At 49.8% G+C, this 18,855-nt stretch overlaps 1 protein-coding gene across 1 annotated transcript in view; it reads right to left on the minus strand.

The window, feature by feature from the left end:
* Positions 1 to 18,855, minus strand: part of LOC119386506 (tRNA-dihydrouridine(47) synthase [NAD(P)(+)]-like) — a 120,754-nt gene that overhangs the window by 43,423 nt on the left and 58,476 nt on the right. The window contains exons 12-13 of the mRNA XM_037653774.2: positions 17,101 to 17,153; positions 13,750 to 13,878 (exon numbers count right to left, since the gene is read on the minus strand). Coding sequence (XP_037509702.1) covers positions 13,750 to 13,878; positions 17,101 to 17,153 — 182 coding nt within the window. The remainder of the gene's footprint in view (positions 1 to 13,749; positions 13,879 to 17,100; positions 17,154 to 18,855) is intronic.

An 18,855-nucleotide genomic window follows, 5' to 3' on the forward strand; every position in this document is an offset into this window, starting at 1 on the left:
ATTTTCCGCATAAAGTCCAAATTGATAACATCACCCCGCGCATTCCACCTGCGGGTAAAAGCTCGCGAGCGCGGGCGACGAACGCGGTTGAAGCGGAGATTAAACGAGCCGGCCGTCTCCGTCGCACGGAGAGCGCATGCGATAACATCTTCCTGCGGGCGGGCCTGCCGTTGTTTGCTCATCAAACAGAGAGGAAACGCCCCGCCCGTCTTTCGTAAGGAGCATGAAGGGACGCCAGGCGAGGGATGGGGGGACTGCATCGCTCGAAGGGCTCAGTCCCTGGCGAGCGTTATCTCGAGGCATCAGGAGACGGCTCGTAAACTTGTTGTGCTCTCAACGCCTACTTCATGTTTAGATAACTCATAAAACGAAAACCGCTTCGGTTCCTGGAACGGCCATATTGCCTTAAACCAGTGTTTTGTTCAGCTACGTGAGATCGGATCCAAAGGAGCTATAGCTGCCAGCCTTACTTCGTATAACAATACAATTTGTTGGTATCGCATTCATTGCTTCACCCTTAAGCGAAACTGAGTGTTTTAAACCGTCAGCTATTGACCCTGGAAAGCGAGGGACGGACGTGTAATATGGCGTAGCCGCTTCACAGTGGGCCTTCAGCGACGGGCCCGCTCCTGACAGCTGCGCATATTAAAACGCAATTGCGGCTGCTCCGACCAGCAGGCGTTCTTTTTTATTAATCAGATGACATTTTATTGCGACAGAAATTATATGGACACTCTCGAGGGGTTTTTGCCATCATGTCCCGTATGAAGTCCAAATTGATAGCATCCCCCCACGCATCGTATGTTCTACCGCGAGTAAAAGCGCGTGAGCGGAGCCGACGAACGCGGCTGAAGCAGAGATCAAACAAGCCGGCCCATCTCCGTCGCCCGGAAGACGCATGCGATAACATCACCCTTAAAGCTAGGATACTAAAGCCCCTCCATGCGTTTTCCGCCGCGGCAGTAGACGCAATGGAGGGGCTTTAATCACCCCGTTCGGAGGCTGTCACTTGTCCCGGTAATCGGGCTGGCAATCGCCGGGCGGATTCTAAGGGCTGGCGTCAAGGCCCTCCGAAAACGCACCACGAAAGCGCGGACAATTTAGAGTTGGTCCTTTGGTGCGCCAGCGAACGCCGGTTGTGGTCCAAAGACCGAGTCAGAGCCGGGAGTCGATAACACAAACGAAAACGAAATATATTCTCAGTTAAGGCAATACCAATATCACAAACACGTGCACACTCGGCTGGTACCAGTTACAACTTCACAATATAATTCAGATGGTGTTTACACAACGGGAGCTAAACAAACAGATCACACGCTACGAATGCGATCGCATGCATTACAACTATTCAATGACAGTTAAAGTCCTGAATAAACAATGGCGTATCCAGTCCGCAATACTTGGACGGTAATCGAATGCTTCTCTTCAAGGAAACACTCACGCCAGCTCCAGCGTTGATCGTCGTAGCTCAACCGTCGTCGTGACTTGTCACGGCTCACACGGCGTCGTCATCCAATTCTTCCATTGACGATCGGCCGACCGCACACCATCATAAACACGTCTTCTTTGGCTAACGGAGCCACACTTCGCATAACTTCACCATCACCGGGCCACTCCTTCACTGACTTCACTTCTTCTCTACTGACTCCCTCACTGACTGCACTACCCCTGTCTGCACTGACCTGACTGTCGTCGATTGCACGCTTTTATCCCTTCTCCCCCGGTTTCTAGAAGCGTCGGGAGATTTCTTCGGCGTGCAGTACAGCTGAGGCCAGAGAAAGGGCGAGAGCTTTCTCGTAGGTTCGAATCGCGGCGGCATCGCTCGCGGATGCGTCACCCTTTCCTTCTAGAAAGATCCAGGCTTTGCCGGGCGTTCGATCGTGTTGACTGCGTCTGGCTCGAGTGGGTGAGGAGAATGCGGCGCGCCGGCGTCTTTTGATGCTTGTTTGTTTTCTTCTTTCGCGCTTCTTGGGCGCGCGGACGCGCCGTTCTGTCGCGCAGCTGCTTGAAAGCGGCTGCGCGCGCGCTTTATAACACGCTAATTTGTGACAGAGGCCTGCCGTAGAAGCAGAGAGGAAACGCCCCACCCGTCTTGTACGAGCATGCAAAGACGCGAGGGGGAGTGGGGATGTCACTAGAGCAGCAACTTTGAACTTCGATTCTAAGGGCGCGGGCGCGATCGCTGGTGCGGAAAGAGCATCTCTCCCTTAGCTTTATTAGCTTTTCCGATCATGACTATGATATGCTCACAAGGTCGGCAAAAATATTGGAATTCCCTCTGACTCACTCAAGAAATATATTTTGCTCTGAGAGCTCACTAGGACTCAGACCCACCGAAATTTTCCTTAACCAGACTCACTCGGACTCAGACTCACTAAATTTTTTTTCTCAACCGGACTCACTCGGACTCAAACTCACCAACATATTGCTCAGGCGGACTCACTCAGACTCACGGCTTGACCTGAGTCTGAGTGAGTCGACTGATCAGTCCGCTGGCGTAAAATTAGCTTTTCCGATCATGGTGTAAATGCTCTTTAACGCCAATATCTCACATAATCGGTGCTCTACGATACACTTTTTGACCTTATACCTTCAAATAGGAGTTATGAGTGGTTGCAATCCAGTAAGGACGTTTTCATGAAATCTGCGACTCATATGAGATATTTCTATCAAGAACTTCCCGTGCAAGAGTTTGCGGTGGGAGGTCATGGCAACCCCCTCACACCTCTTATAAATAAACATTCTGGTGGAGCATGAATGCTAGTTCATTGAAGCACGTGTGAATAGATTTGAGTATAAACGTGAGCCGATATAACGCTGACAGAAATGCCGATAGGTGAGTAGATAAGACTATTGGTCGGCAATGAAGGGTGGAGATCGCTCAGACTCACTCAATAAATATATTTTGCGCTTAAGGCTCACTCGAACTCAGACTCACCAATACTTTCCTCAACCGGACCCACTCGTGCTCAGACTCACTAAAATTTCCCTCAACAGGACTCACTTGGACTAAAACTCACCAACCTATTGCTCAGCCCGACTCACTCAGACTCACGGCTCGATCTGAGTGAGTCGACTCATGAGTGAGTTTGCCGACCTATGGTTATGATTTACCCTCTCCCATATCCCTTTCCCTCCTCCTCCCCCACACTTCCCTTTCCCATCCCTTGCTATACCATACCATACAAGAATTTGCTATGCCTCACTCTCCCCTCCTCCTTTCCCCCCCCTCGACTTCACATCACTTCTCACCCACACTTCCCTTTCCCATACCTTGCTTACTATACCATACAAGAATATGCTATGGCTCACACTCCCCTCCTCCTTTCCCTCCCCCTCGCCTTCACATCACTCCTCACCCACACTTCCCTTTCCCATACCTTCCTATACTATACCATACGAGGCTATGCTATGCCTCACTATCCCCTCCTCCTTTCCCTCCCCCTCGCCTTCACATCACTCCTCACCCACACTTCCCTTTCCCATACCTTTCTTTACTATTCCATACGAGGCTATGCTATGCCTCACTCTCCCCTCCTCCTTTCCCTCCCTCTCGCCTTCACATCACTCCTCACCCACACTTTCCTTTCACATCACTCCTCACCCACACTTCCCTTTCCCATCCCTTGCTGTATTATACCACACAAGGCTATGCTATGCCTCACTCTCCCCTTCTCCTTCCCCTCGCCTTCAGATCCCTCCTCACCCACACTTCCGTTTCCCATCCCTTGATATACTATACCACACAAGGCTATGCTAATCCTCACTTTCCTCTTCTCCTCCCCCCTCGCCTACACATCACTCCTCACCCACACTTCCATTTCCCACCCTTGCTATACTATACCATACGAGGCTATGCTATGCCTCACTCTCCCCTTCTCCTTTCCCTCCCCCTCGCCTTCACATCACTCCTCACCCACACTTCCCTTTCCCATCCCTTGCTATACTATACCATACGAGGCTATGCTATGCCTCACTATCCCCTCCTCCTTTTCCGCCCCCTCGCCTTCACATCACTCCTCACCCACACTTCCCTTTCCCATACCTTCCTATACTATACCATACGAGGCTATGCTATGCCTCACTATCCCCTCCTCCTTTCCCTCCCCCTCGCCTTCACATCACTCCTCACCCACACTTCCCAAACCCATCTCTTGCTATACTATAGGCGATGCGCAAAGCGCAGACGACGTCATCTGCCGCCGTGGCTCGGAGGCGCTCGCGGGGCCCGGCGAGCAGTGTTCCCGCGAGCGTCTATACGCGAGTGCATGGATGGATGTGTTTTTTATCGTGATTTAACGATTCAGGCGGGCCTCAGCGATCTCGAAAAATACCTGCTGCGTTGTCAGCTGCTCAAACACACACAAAAAATTGCCAGGAACGCACACCTACAGGTTTCGGGTGCTATTTCATGAGCGAAAGCGACGGCGGCGGTGGATTGCGGCTGTACGACGTAGAAGCTAAGCAATCGCGCTTTGTTTACGGCAGTGTTAGAACGATTACCGTGTTTTTATTTCTTCTTTTTTGTCGCTAAGTTTTCAGCGTACGCTACTACGTTTACACTTGGTCGCCTCGCCTGCATTGTAGACACTACATTCACATGCGGTTGTTATTACTGATAAGACTCCATACCTTGGCTCACTTGAAAAACGAATGGCGCGAAGCGCAATGCGAGAGAATGTAGGGCAGGTGACGGCTCCTTTAAAAAAGCGCCGTGGAATCACACGTGTGCTGTACGAAATCGGCTGCATTCTACCTGTTGATGGCACTCGAATGCGATCATCGGTGCAGAATGTTCGCTGTGCGCTTCTGCACCGATGATGACAAGCTTATCGTTTATTTTTTCACAAGTTTATCGTGCTGGTTTCAAAGTTTTACCAACGCTGACCCTTCACGTGGCCGACCCTGTGAAATCTATACGCCGGTGCGACAGCGCTCCCTCAAAATCTACTATATCAGCACATGGCACGTAAACGAAGCTACTGTGTCGAGAAAAAACATTGGTTCACGCGTCAACGCATGCAGGCGTTAGTGATCGGGACGTTATAAAGAAAGCGGTGTACTTACGAAGATCTCCACTTCGTAGGAGAAGCTTGTTGTCGATTGTCTGTGACAAACACTTGTCGCGTATGGGGACATTGTCGTCCCACACAGCTGTGACATCGGACACATGTCCACTATTATAAAGTGCGGCTCCTTTGCGCACATTGTTGCCGCAAAAGTAATTATCTGGGACGCGCACAACCGGCGAATCGCACGCGCGCAAATGAGGCGTCTGCTACGCGACCCGCGAGCGGTTCCAACGGCCGCCGCTACGCGGCTTTCAGTGGCGCCCCTATAGGCGCTGCGCATCGCGGATACCATACAAGGATATGCTATGCTTCACACTCTCCCCTCCTACTTTCCCTCCTCCTCGCCCTTGCATCACTCCTCCTCACCTTCACTTCCCTTTCCCACGCCCTTGCTAACTGCTCTATAAAAGGCTATGCTATACCCTTTCCCCTCCTCCTCACACTCACAAGCTTATTAACAGCGAAGCTGTTTAGCAAATCGTTCCTTGTCCGGCGAATAAAAGAACTATCATCATCATAAACGGGTATGTGCCACAGAAATTTGTCCAAATCGCACCACTCACCATTGGTCCACTAAAAATGAACAAGCCAGCAGTTAGCCCAACAAATGACCAAAAAACTATCATCATCATAAACGGGTATGTGCCACAGAAATTGGGCAAATCCCACTACTCACCATTGGTTCACCAAAAATAAAGAAAGCAACAGTTAGTCCAACAAATGGCTGCGAAGCGACGGAGGCGAGCCGCGGAGACCCCGACTACGTATGAGAGAATTCTATATAGGGAACGGGGAAGGCAACGGCGGCTGCGAGAAGACCCTGAAGCGATGGAAGGCCTACGCCAACTACGACGTGCCCGTAGATCTATGAGAGGTGCGAACGCTTGGTTTCAGCGCGAGGTTCTGTCCCTGCAGTGTGGACATCTGTGTCGTGTCTGTGATTGTCTGTGGTTTAACACGAGCCTATATGCGCTGAGAATCAACGTAGAAACAAAGTAGCATCACCTAGCTAAAGCCTAGCAACGACCTAGAAGTATCCTAGAAACAACCTCCATCACCTAGCTAAGACCTAGAAGCAAGCTAGAAACATCCAGATTAGTCTTCAAAATCGTAAATTTTCACTGTTGCCAGCCTCGTGTGGCTTAGTGCAAGCTTCGCCAATTTTTTTTCGGTTTCTATATCTTTCGTTCTCTATTTCTCTCTCTTTCACTGTGTTTCTATCTCTTTTTCTCTCTTTCCCCTTCTATCTTTTTCTCGTTATCTCACACACAGCAATGCAATCATACGGTTCCCATCGATGCTCGTTCTGTTAACGTGTCTGGATAGCCAAGTGGTTACGACGCTGGCCTTCGGACTGTTGGTACCCGTGTTCGAACCTCGCCATGTCAAGAATTTTTTTGTTTTATTCACTTATTCTTCTCCTCCTCTCCACTTCTCATCTTTTCCTCCCTCCATCACGTTGTTAGGCGATGAAAGCCGCAGTTCTGCGAACGCTGCCGGACCTAGCTCAAGCTGGGCCTTCCGATGCCAGGGCCATCAGCAACAGGCCCGCTACTGACAGCTGTGCATATTAAGACGAAATAGTGGCTGCTAAAAGCAGGAGACAATCCTTTATTAATGAGATCACAATCTTAAATAAAGCAAGCAAGCTGTTCATATATGGACCCTCCCACTCATGTGTACAAAGGAATGGTACTTTCTTTTTACGACAAGCGATAGATGCATGCGTGGACATGCTGGTCGAAGTAACTACAAAAAACCTCATCTGGATGGAGATTCATGGAGACAGTATTTGATAAGTGTCGGCGTGTTCCCACCGTTCATGTTGCTCTTCTATGGATGCAAAATTCCATTTTGTTCTATATACAGTCGAATATGGATATATCGAACCCACATATATCGAATTTTCGGCTATATTGAACTCGTAAATTATCCCCTTGAAAATCCTTTGTAAAAGTATAGAAGTTCGCACATCTATATTGAACGGTATTTTTACCCGCCATCCGATATATCAAATGCCGCACGAGCTGGAAGGCGCTCTTCGGTACTCGCTGAGCCCCGCGACCTTCGCGGCACCGCACCTCAGCCGACACCCAAAACGCTAGAAAAATGTGAGGGCGAGAGGGCTCGGACTCCTTTCTTTCGCCTCCTTTCGCCTTTTATTTCTTTTTTTTTGTTGCTGCTTTCTGAGTTTTGATCCCAGCTGCCGTTCCACCCGAAGTGCCTACAAACGATTTTGAGGAAGCGGACTGCAATGTTCAGGCTGTTGCGAGCCTCGCTGACGAGGACGTTGTAGCTGCGGTTGCAGGGACCCAGGATGCCCAGGCCGACAGCTCAAGTGGCGATGAAGATCGTCTGGACGAGGCGGCGGCTACACGCGCGTACTCCGCCGCTGAAGTGGCAGCAGCGTTCGGCTCGATTCGCCGTTTTGGCGGCGACATGGAGTGAACCGGGCTGTCGCACCTGGACAGCAGGGGTGTAGCCTAGAGCACTGCACGGGCCGGATTTTAAGGCCCGGGCCCGGCCCGGGCCCGCTTTATGAAGCCCGAGCCCAGCCCGGGCCCGTGGTTCCAAGCGAGGGCCCAGCCCGGGCCCGGGCGTACATGACCGAACCCAGCCCGAGCCCAGCCCGGGCCCGGGCGTACTTGACCGTACCCAGCCCGAGCCCGTCGTTCCAAGCCCGGGCCAGGGCGTTCATTACTAAACTAATCCAGGGCGCGCTTGTTCATGACCAGGCCCGACCCGGGCCCGCTAGAGGATATTAGTTGTTGATGATGATTATTAATGATGCCGTGCGCTTTGTAGCGGGTGATCGGACGGAAAATCCGGTGTGTACATGCATCGAAATGTTGCTTTGCCCGCGGTGGTAGCTCAGCGGTTAAGCTGTTTCGTTGTTAAGTCCTAGGACGCGGGTGCGATTCCCGCGGCCACGGCGGCTGCAATTTGATGGGGGCCAAATGCAAGAACACCCGTGCATATACTTATCTTTAGGTGCACAATAGAGAACTCGAGGTGGTCGAAATTGATCCGGTGTCACTACGGCGTGCCTCGTAATCATATTGTGGCTTTGGCACGTAATACCAAGGAATATAATATATATATTGTAGAAGAACGACACAGAGACAGCACCCTTGCTGCGGGCAGGCTGTTCTATTTTCTCCTCGTCCTTCTCTTCTTCGCCCACGTTCCCGAGCTTCTGTGCCACTCTTCGTCACTACACTCGGCCACGCTGCAAATGGTCTATTCCTGCAAGAAAAGCGCATAAGACAACGTCACGTTTGTCGACGGACGCAGTTCTTCATTCGCGACACATGCACAGCAAAGTTATTCCGCTTTCTCTTGTCCGTGCGCGCATCAGAGGCCGTGGATCGTACTCGCCACGTGTTCTCTCCTAAGCGCTCGGAAATAATGAACGGGCCTTCGTACTTTGGACGCAGTTTGTCTGAAGACGATGGAGCACCTCGCTGCAGCCACACCTCGTCGCCTATACTATATTTCGGCGCCGGGCGGTGGCGTCGGTCGTAGTAGCGCTTTTGCGCCTGCTGAGCTTGTGCAATCCTCCTGCGCGCCTCCATACGGATATCGCGACAAAGTGTCTGGCGTGCAACCGAACGCCCAACTTTGACGGGAGTGTCCAAACCGAATGTAGCATTCAGCTGCGGGAGCTGGCCGTAGACAATCTCGTAGGGGCAAGTTCCTGCAGAGCTGTGTGCCGCCGTGTTCACTGCGTATGCAGCCGCTTGAAGATGTTCATCCCAGTCAGCTTCCCCTCGGTTGTGATTCTTACAGTACGGTGCGAGACGATCCTGGATAGTCTGGTTCGACCTTTCCGTCAGTCCGTTCGCCTGTGGATGGTATGCCGACGCGAAGTGATGCTCAACTCCTACTTGCTGTAGGTAATTGCGGAGCTCGCGACTGCGGAAGGTGGTCGACCGGTCGGAAATCAACTTGTTGGGAAGACCGTGTCGCCATTCGAAGCGCTCTCTCAAGAATCGGATGACGTAGCTAGCAGCAAGCGAAGGCACGGCCGCGACCTCTACAAACTTTGACAAGTGATCCACAGCGAGTATAATATAACGATTACCCGCTGCCGTCATTGGAAGAGGCCCGATGTGGTCTATGCCCAACGTGTGGAAAATTGTCTGTTACCACCGTGAAGTGTCGGCCAAACAAGTAATGGCGGAACTTTTCATCTACACTCCACACTACGGCCAAACACTCCAGTTCATTTGAATGATAATGACGTTCCGCGTCCGAGAGTTTACGACTGGCGTAGGAGATGACGTGCCCGCGCCCACTTGTGTCACGTTGAAGCAAAACTGCCCCTAGGCCAATCTGACTCGCATCAGTATGCACTTCTGTGACCCAATCTTCATTAAAGTGGCAGAGCACTGGGCTATGCGTAAGCTGGTGTTTGAGAGTTTGGAAGGCGTTATCCTGCGAAGGACCCCATTCAAATTGAGCGCCTTTCTTCAGTAAGTCCGTGAGTGGAGCAGCGGTTGACGCAAAGCTCGGCACGAACTTGCGCAAGTATGACGCCATTCCGAGGAATACCTGGAGCTGTTTAATAGATGTTGGTGCAGGGTACTTGGCTACGGCGTCTATGCGTTCAGGCAAGGGTCGCACGCCATTACGAGATATCTGATAACCGAGATATGATATCGTCGTCAACCCGAACTGGCACTTCTCGCGGTTAAGTCGAAAGCCGGTGTTATGCAACCTCTGCAGTACTGTGTCGAGATGCTGTAGATGTTGTTTTTCTGTTTCCCCGATGACTAGAATGTCGTCGAGGTAAACGACACAGGCGTGGTCTATCAACGTGCCCAACACCGTGTTCATGGCACGCTGAAACGTGCTTGGGGCAGTTCGCAGACCGAAAGGCATCCGGTTAAATTCGTACAAGCCAGATGGAGTCCGGAAGGCCGTCTTAAACTTATCTCCTTCAGCCACGTTTATCTGCCAATACCCTGCTTTCAGGTCTAGTGATGAAAAGAACCTGGCATTGCGTACGGCGTCAATAGTATCGTCAATTCGTGGCAGTGGGTACGAGTCTGGTATGGTGTGTTTGTTCAACTCTCGGTAGTCGACACAGAATCGGAGATTGCCGTCCTTTTTACGGACTAGGACAACAGGTGCTGCCCACGGGCTAGCAGACGGCCTGATGATGTTAGCGGCTAGCATTTCTTGCACCTGCTGGTCGATTACAGTCCGCTCTCGTTCGGCGTATCTACGTAACGGTATGGACACCGGCGGATGGTTGTCGGTTGTAATATGGTGCTCTAGCACGCTAGTACCGGGGAGCTGATCAGTAGTATCAGCGAAGAGCGACGCGTGCCTCTCGAGTATAGCGGGGAGTGTAAGTGGTGTTGTCAGCTCACCTGGTTGAGCCGGAGGCGTACTTGGGGCTACGGGACGGAGGCTGACGCTACTTCCTTCCACAGTGAGGCGCACATCCCCGGAGAGAAGGTAGTCGGCCCCCAAGACTATGTCTGCCGGCAAGTCTTCGAACACGGGCACCGAGGACAAGAACTTGTGGCCGGCCTCGGTGTTGATCTGCAGGTTTATGGCACCGACGGGTAGTACGTCACCACCGAGGCCCCGCAGCGGTGGCTCAGTCCAAGGCTGGAGATCTCCTGGGGCGTGGCGTCGAAGCAATGCCGTACGCTGTGCTCCGGTATCGACGAGAGCCGTCAGTTCTCCAATGCCGTCGACGGTGACCATGAGGGTTGGAAGTGGACGTGCTTGATATTGTATGGCTTGAGGCTGGCTTTGTGGGCAGTTTTTATACCCATGCCCGAAGCGCCCACACGTGTAGCATCCACGTCTCGGTGTACCCGGCTCCTTAGGGGAAACTGTAGCCGCACGCCGATGAGAAGTGTCCTGCAACTCCACTGCCTGGCGTACAAAAGTAGAGATGTCGGCTGGGTGGGTGTTCGCGGACAAGACGGCCGCGTGCGTCGAGTCAAGGATCCCGTCGATAACGTACTGCCTGGCTGCTGAGGAGGTCCAGAGTATGCCGCAAGCTTGTAAAAGGGACAGCTTGTCGTAGATGTAAGTTGCGACGTCTTCAGTTGCACCTTGCCGGCGTGACCGCATGGTCATGAAACGATCGTCATAAGCGCTCGGAAGCGGCTCAAACGCGGACGTCAGGGCCGCGCTCCATGTCGGCCAGGTAGTGTAAGCGCTGCCTTCGAATCGATGCCATGCTTGGGCGGATCCTCGCAGACGTCCTTCGGCGACGGATTTCTTGATTGTGTCACTCCAAGAGTGTTTAAGAGCAACCGAGTTTACGACGCTTACCCATCTCGCGGGGTCATCCTTAAACCCTTGAAAACATGGAATTTCGTTCTCAGTGGACGATCCATGTGGGGCGCACCCAAAGCCGGATGTTTTGAGCTCTTGAGCGAACATCGAGACGGCTTGGGAAATCGCTTCGCCGCAATCATGACGCGGAGCCGCCGTGGAGGCCTGGACGCCGTCCGTGGTCGGTGGCAAGTCCGTGAGTACTCGGCCACTTCGGAGTGTAGTGGACGCAGGGATGTCGGGGTCGGTAGTTCGCGACTGCGCCATTGTAGAAGAACGACACAGAGACAGCACCCTTGCTGCGGGCAGGCTGTTCTATTTTCTCCTCGTCCTTCTCTTCTTCGCCCACGTTCCCGAGCTTCTGTGCCACTCTTCGTCACTACAATATATATACATATATATATATATATATATACGTGATCTGGCGTGTTTGTAAGGAAACCCACCACGAAGTACTTCTTACCTTTGACAAAGTCTGGTCCAGCAGACGAAACATTAGTGAAAATATACAGCGCCAATCTATATCTATACTGGTGAAAAAAATAGCACTTCAAGTGTTTTTCTTTTTTTATTGTTAAGCTTTACTAAGAGCCAGCTCTTTGCACGTGTCACTTCAGCTTGGCACAGTATACCTTAGACCATGCAATGCATAACGTTCGCGTGTGCTCGAATTCCCGACTTACGCCATTTAATGAGCGGGTCCGAGTCGGGCCCGGCCCGCAGCCTCAAGCCCGGGCCCGGCCCAGGACCGCGGCTTCAAGCCCGGCCCCGGCCCGGGCCCGCACTTTCAAGCCCGAGCCCAGCCCGGGCCCGCCGAAAAACGCTTCGGACGGCCCGGCCCGGGCCCGTGCAGTGCTCTAGTGTAGCCAAGGGGGGGTTCAACCTCCCCCCCCGTAATTTTTCAGTTTTGCTTGCGTATATATACACACACACACATACAAACGCACGCACGAACATAAAGTATGGTTGAAACCCCCCCCCCTCCCCCCAAAAAAATTTCTGGCTACGCTCCTGCTGGACAGCCTCGATAAGATCGAGGTCAGCGTCTTCAACTTCATTTCGAAGACGAAGAAGCAGGCCAAGATAAGCGATTTTTTTTCGCACAAATAAAACATTCTGTTGCATCGTGTGTGTGGAATTAGTTGTCAATCTTGAATGCGCCTATTGTAGGTGATCGTCTGCCACTGCTAAGGTCTCGGGACCTGTATTTTTTTATATCGCATTTTTCATATATCGAACTAATTCGCGATCCCCTTCCAGTTCGATATTTCCGTCTTCGACTGTATGTCATGCTAGGTTTCCCCAATTTCGTTCCGGAATGTCCAGAAACAGAAGTGACAGACATTTTAGCGGCACATCTTAACATTGCCTTAATTACATACCATGCACCGCTTGAAACAAGCTACGAGCAGCCTTTCTAGCAGACGACGTCAGCCGATGAATCACCGCCACACTTGATCGTCACCGATTGGCCTAGAAGTTACAAGGTCACAAGGCTCTGTGGAGAGCACGTTTTGCTGTCAGGACGACTTGTGTAACAGAAGGTGTATCGGCACTGTGCATGGCGTCATGGCTTAATTAATCAGGACGCACGTGCAAGCACTGTTTCGTTTGCGGAATAATGTTTGGTCCGTGGTTGTAACTTTGGTGGCTTCAAGATATCATTCACATATTTTGACGCGCCAGCAGAGCGATTGCGGTGATAGACAGACTCAAACCCAAGGCTCTGGCGCAGTTTGGCACAATTTCAGTCGATTTTATCAGGATGGCACAGTAAATCCAATTTGGCACAGGACGTGGAATCACTGTTAATGTGACAAATGACACTGTTTCTGCATTTGCTGCCAAACAAGGCATTGAATGAGAAATCAATTACATGCCATGGAGGATAAGTGAGCAAGGTGTCTCTATCCAAATATAAAGCAAGGGCCTTATTTGCCCTCCATAATGACAAATTTGCTTTAATATGCTTCGACGCAACATTGACGCACAGAGTGGCAAAGCACACAAATAGATGTAAGAGCAGTCATCCAGTGCAGCATGCTTGCTACATGTGCCTTAGTTCCCTGATGTTGAATTATATCAAGCTGTGTTGTAATCACCAGATGTGATACATCAGTGTTTGACTGTACCACCGTTTGCGCAATTGGGAGTATGCCGGGTCCATGTCAATTCACCATAGAAAGCGGGTAAGGCAATCTTTGAACCCATCTCATGAGGCATTACTCTTGAAAGTCAAGGGTTTTCAAGAGCAATAATAATTTGAGGGCTGCCTTGAAAACATAAATTTCAATTTCAAGCGTTTCAGAACCTGAAAGCACCCTGCATGAACATGAGGCCAGCAGTTGTGCTTTAATGTGCAAGCAGGACTCACCTGATTTTTAGCCAATCGGCACATGATGGGCTGGCAAAGAGGGTCTCCAAATCATCGCGGCCACGATATGGCGGTGGCCTCTCGTTGATCTTCTGGGGAAGAACCTCCAGGAGGCCAACGGGGATGTACCTGCAACAGTGGTGACCAACTATCGTATGAACACTAGTGCTCAGCTAGGTAAGTATTCACTAAATTTATTGCATCCCCGAATTCTGTCACTAAGATGTGTGATCTCTTTGTCCACCCCCTGTAATGATCACACCCCAAACTTACCGTCATGGCTATGAAAGTTAGTATGACGCCACATGTTTCTTTTTTTGTCAGGTGGCCACCACGCAAGAATGTGCAGTGGCACCTTGGTTTGTGCCCTTTGGCCATGAAGGCAGTGTGCACAGGACACAGCCGCAGCTAACGGCTATAGAGTGTGCGCTCGAGCCCAGCACTGTGTTGCACCGTTCCTCTAACGGTGACCCCATATGATGCACTGTACCTTGGAACAGTCAGCAAAATATTGCAGCCATGTGTAGATGTATGGGAACGAATGCTGCTGCACTGTCAGCGCTCTCACCCACACAGCCTTTGCGTTGTCGCATGTAGTGCATGACATGGTGACACATGATTTGGTTTGCTGTTGCTAAATTACAAATGCAGGAAGGGACTGCGCAACGTGTGTGACCTTTTTTACCCAGTGCAATCACCGGCTCCTCTGAGCCTTCGATAAGTGCCTCCTTTCAATCGCTGCATATGATCAAATAAAGGCTGCACTTGGCTTTCCAAATGCTGCTACACAGTTTCTGTTTTGGACTGCTCAAAAAGAACATCGGTTCACAGCTGTTTATGCTCACCAAATTGTCCCACAAAGAAATGGCCGATTGGTAAAGTTTTCAAAGCAGGCACACGGGTGGGCGATTTTTTTGGCTAATAAAGAAAGCCCGTGAAATCTGAAAAATGACACGTGACTAGACTGCAGCGCGCATCAGACAGCATCACTGTGAGGTAGCAAGTCAAAACTACGCTCTCAACTTCTGCAGGTTGGAGCGTAGTCATGTGTTATTTTTCATATTTCACGTGCTTTCTTTATTAGCCAGAAAAAATGAGCACGTAATTAGTAAATTGCTGAAAATAGCCAAGTTAGATGCCATTTGAGCATGCCTACATATGCTTCACTGACATTTTAATGATTAGGTGAGCACGTGTCGCGTTAGAGACATAATTGGGACTAATTACTAAACCTTATTAATGAAAAAATTGGTAGTGGCTACGACAGTATACAGTCAAACCTCGTTACAACGAACACCGCATTAACGAACATTTCAAATTAACGAACTTTTAAGAAATCCCGTGCCGACTGCTTATAGTTTCAATGTAAAAATATTTCACTACTACGAACTTCAGAATAACGAACATTTCAGAATAACGATCGTTATTTAATTCCCGTGTAATCTTAACAACACCTCAGTACTACGAACTTATATCCCGAAATGCGAGGATTCTTAGATTTCAGTGTATCGGTCATGGCAGTCGGAGCTGTAAGGTAGCAGACGACGCAGCGCGAAGAGCGGACGCCCTCCCGCAAAAACCTGAGATGGCGCGGGAGGAGAAAGACGCGGGCGGAGAACTTTTTTTTTTTTCCCTTCGTTGCGGAGGCGACAACGCATCAGGTTTTGTAAAGGCCCAACCGCATGCATTGCACACGACTTGAGCGAAGGCGACTGCGATAAACGGGCTCCGTCGCACTGCTCGATTGAAAACTATTGCGTGCACGCAAGCAAATTACGAAAAAGAATTCAAGAGTAGATGAATGACAACATGCCAAATACATTATTGTCTTGTTTGAGATAAAGATGCCATAAAAGCGTTTTGTGACTTTCTTTTTTCGCAATCTTATGTTTAACCGCGGCAGTAGTATCTGCTGTGATCCCATGGGGCGCCCGGAAGCGTACGCTGCCTACGCTATGTCGCAGTTTGCAAACTGTGTTATGTTGGGGTTAGTCCACGAGGCGCATCTCGACAACGCTTCCTCTTGCTGTCATAGAACGTTTAAGAAAAGCCGCAGCGCCTCACATCGTTGCTTTGCAGGGAGAGGGGCTACCTCACATGACGACGATGTTGCCATTGCAGCAAGCTACCACCAATGCAGCAAGCTACCACCGAAACATCAAAACGAACCGTCGATCATAATTAACGACAAAATACGGCCGCTGCCTCGCTCTCCGCGTGAGATGGGGCTGTAAAGAAGGTAGTCTATAACTTGCATTCCTTGAAGTACGCGCCGATTGGAAGCATCACGAGCAAATTGCAACCGAAGCGAGGGTCAGAGATGCTGCCATGTTGTCGGATATCGTCATGCTCACTTCCGGGCGACAAGCGATGTTTTCTGGCTTTCCAGAAACCTGGGGTGCTATCGCGGAACGATTCTATTTCAGATTCCAATGCCTTTCGTGCTTTTCGCGCTTGGCCAGTGGTCAGAACGACGGTCCGTCCGCGTTATCAACGCGATCAGCCAGCCGTGAGTGGTGGATGATAAGAATAGCATGAATATGGCATTGGAATCGGAAATAGCATCGTTTCGCGATTGCACCCCTGCGACGCCACAAGCGACGGCGATGGATGGCCCTCCGCGACAGCAAATCCTGTCGGCCGTCGCTCAAAACTCGTGTGCATGCAGTTGGGCCTTAAAGGATTGCAGCGATGACATGGCCGACGATGTCACAGTAGCACCCGAAGATCGCGACGAGTCCGTGTCGGCCACAGATGCGTTGGACTACTTGAGGAAACTCCGCATATTCATAGAAAAAAGCGGAACAGCGACCGAAGCGGCGCATAAAAATGCGGACGGTCTAGAATCGTTCGTGACGTAGAGTTTGTGCTGCACCCGTCAAAAAACGATCACGGACTATTTCAAATAAACGTGCCTTGTCTGACGTACCGTTGCAAAGGTAGGACGTTTGCGTTACTGAAATTCTATTGTTATGGTAAATTTTTAGGCTTTCACTATAACGACCTTTCAGAATAACGAACATTTTTCCGCGGTCCCCTGAAGTTCGTTATACCGAGATTTCACTGTATTGGGAACAATATGCACTAGGTGAACGCGTAACGATGCTCCTCTTTTTTTAAATCGTGCTGTGTGATAGCTGGGACGCACGCATGCAGCACACACATAAACATACACATGAATATACATAAAGTATAACTGAACCCCACCCCCCAAAAATCCTGGTTATGTCACTGTTGGCACTACTGAGGTTTCTAAGCTAGGTATATTCCTACTATGTGCATTAACTTGGACGACGTTCCACTTTATAAGTGCTTTTGCAGTACAGTGACCAAGAATGTGAGAAGGCTCACCTGTGGAGGAATGACAGCCACTCCAGAAGAAATCGTCGTGTCCGCTCCACACCCTACAATGGGAAAAGGACACACCAACTCTCATCCAACTGTTGGTGCACAAATGTACCTCCAGCATGGTAAGTAAAGCACTCTAACTGCTGTGTATTCCCCTCACATGGGAGGGGAATATAGAGCAGCACAGGAGAGCAAAGGAAGGGATACCAAGGGATGGGATATGAAGCTGAGGATAGCAGTGAGTCAGATAGAGATTAAAAAGTGCACAGGCATGAAACGGAGGTATTGGGAGAGGCCTTCATCTTACGGTGGACATAGGCCGATAATGATGAATAATGACTATGGTTCCCCTCATAAGTGTTACTCACATACACAGAGCTCTAGGTACATTGGATTCACCTGCCCTCAGACGACCCCCAATATACTGAGGAAGCACACAACTGGTCAAACACGCTGAAGAGGCAATTATTGATTAGCCCAGGAAAAAGAAGTATACTGCGGAATACCGATTACACCACTTTGAGGGGATCACGCAACACCGTCGTATAATCCAAGCATTAAATAATCGAAAAACTAAGAATTTAGGCAGCGACGCCCAGTCTTGCCCAATAAACAGGTACAGACCACCTAAATAAGCTTGCAGCATGAACCTGCACTAGCCCAAGGAAGGCAGATTAAATTATTTAAAAAAAAAATGATGGCCGAGCATTTAATTGGAGGAGGTGAGAGCTAATCTTTATTCGACAATGTGCATTTTCTTTTCAGTACAACAAATCTGGAAATTGCCTGGGTGTCAGAATCGAGAACGAAACCAAAGCCTCCGGTCAGATGGGCTCAGATACAGTGTCATCGCCATCAAAAGAAAGCGATGAAGCACATTTTTTGTGAGTTTACGTAGGTTCATTTGGTGTGCGACTGCGGCCTGTGTGTGGCATATCTCTTCCCAGTGATATGCAATTGGCGATGTGCTGCTTTCATTATGAAAGTTCACGTGAAGAGAAGGTTGTTTTTGATGCTGAAGATGTGCCAACATTTTTGTGTGCTTGAGGCATGTGACCGCAAGTAGCGCAAAGGGAGGAGATCTTCAGCTGCATATTGACCAAGAAATGTTTTGACTGGTACAAAACAGGAAAACATCTGGACCTCCATGACTAGCTAGCTGACAATCTCAAGCAACTCTGTGGAGACTGAGCTTGAATAGGCATGCAACAGAGGTGTATCCGCAAGTGATCTTGAGGCCACGAAAACTAGATCATGGCCTTCAATTTTGATGATTAATACCTCGAATTATGTATGTTTCTTGGGATTTCTGAAAAAGTGGGTATGCAACTTTTCCATGTAAACAACTGCTCCGAAATTAATAACTAAAATGCTAATTAAGGAGGTTTTGTAAATTGCTCATTTCAATACAACTTCAGGTGCAGTAAAGTATTTCCGCCTCGAAGTAGAGTTCATGTGTGCAAACGACAGCAGCCTTACTGTCGTGGCATTTCTATTAAAATCTAAAAAAAGACACCCTGTATTGGCTACGAAGGGCTGACGAGAAAACAGGATCGTCTGTTGGACAACAACACTGAGATGCAACTCTAGCTGAGTTCAAACAAGGGACATTATTAAGTTTCGAATATGTATCCTGGACATTACTTATACTGCAATATTGAATCAGTACAGTCAATCCCGGGTATATCGAACTCAGATATATCGAATTATTCGCTATATCGAACAGCTGAAAAATCCCCTTGAAAAACCTATGTAAAA

The sequence above is a fragment of the Rhipicephalus sanguineus genome, chromosome 3 (assembly GCF_013339695.2).
Source record: "Rhipicephalus sanguineus isolate Rsan-2018 chromosome 3, BIME_Rsan_1.4, whole genome shotgun sequence".
Lineage (NCBI taxonomy): Eukaryota > Metazoa > Arthropoda > Arachnida > Ixodida > Ixodidae > Rhipicephalus > Rhipicephalus sanguineus.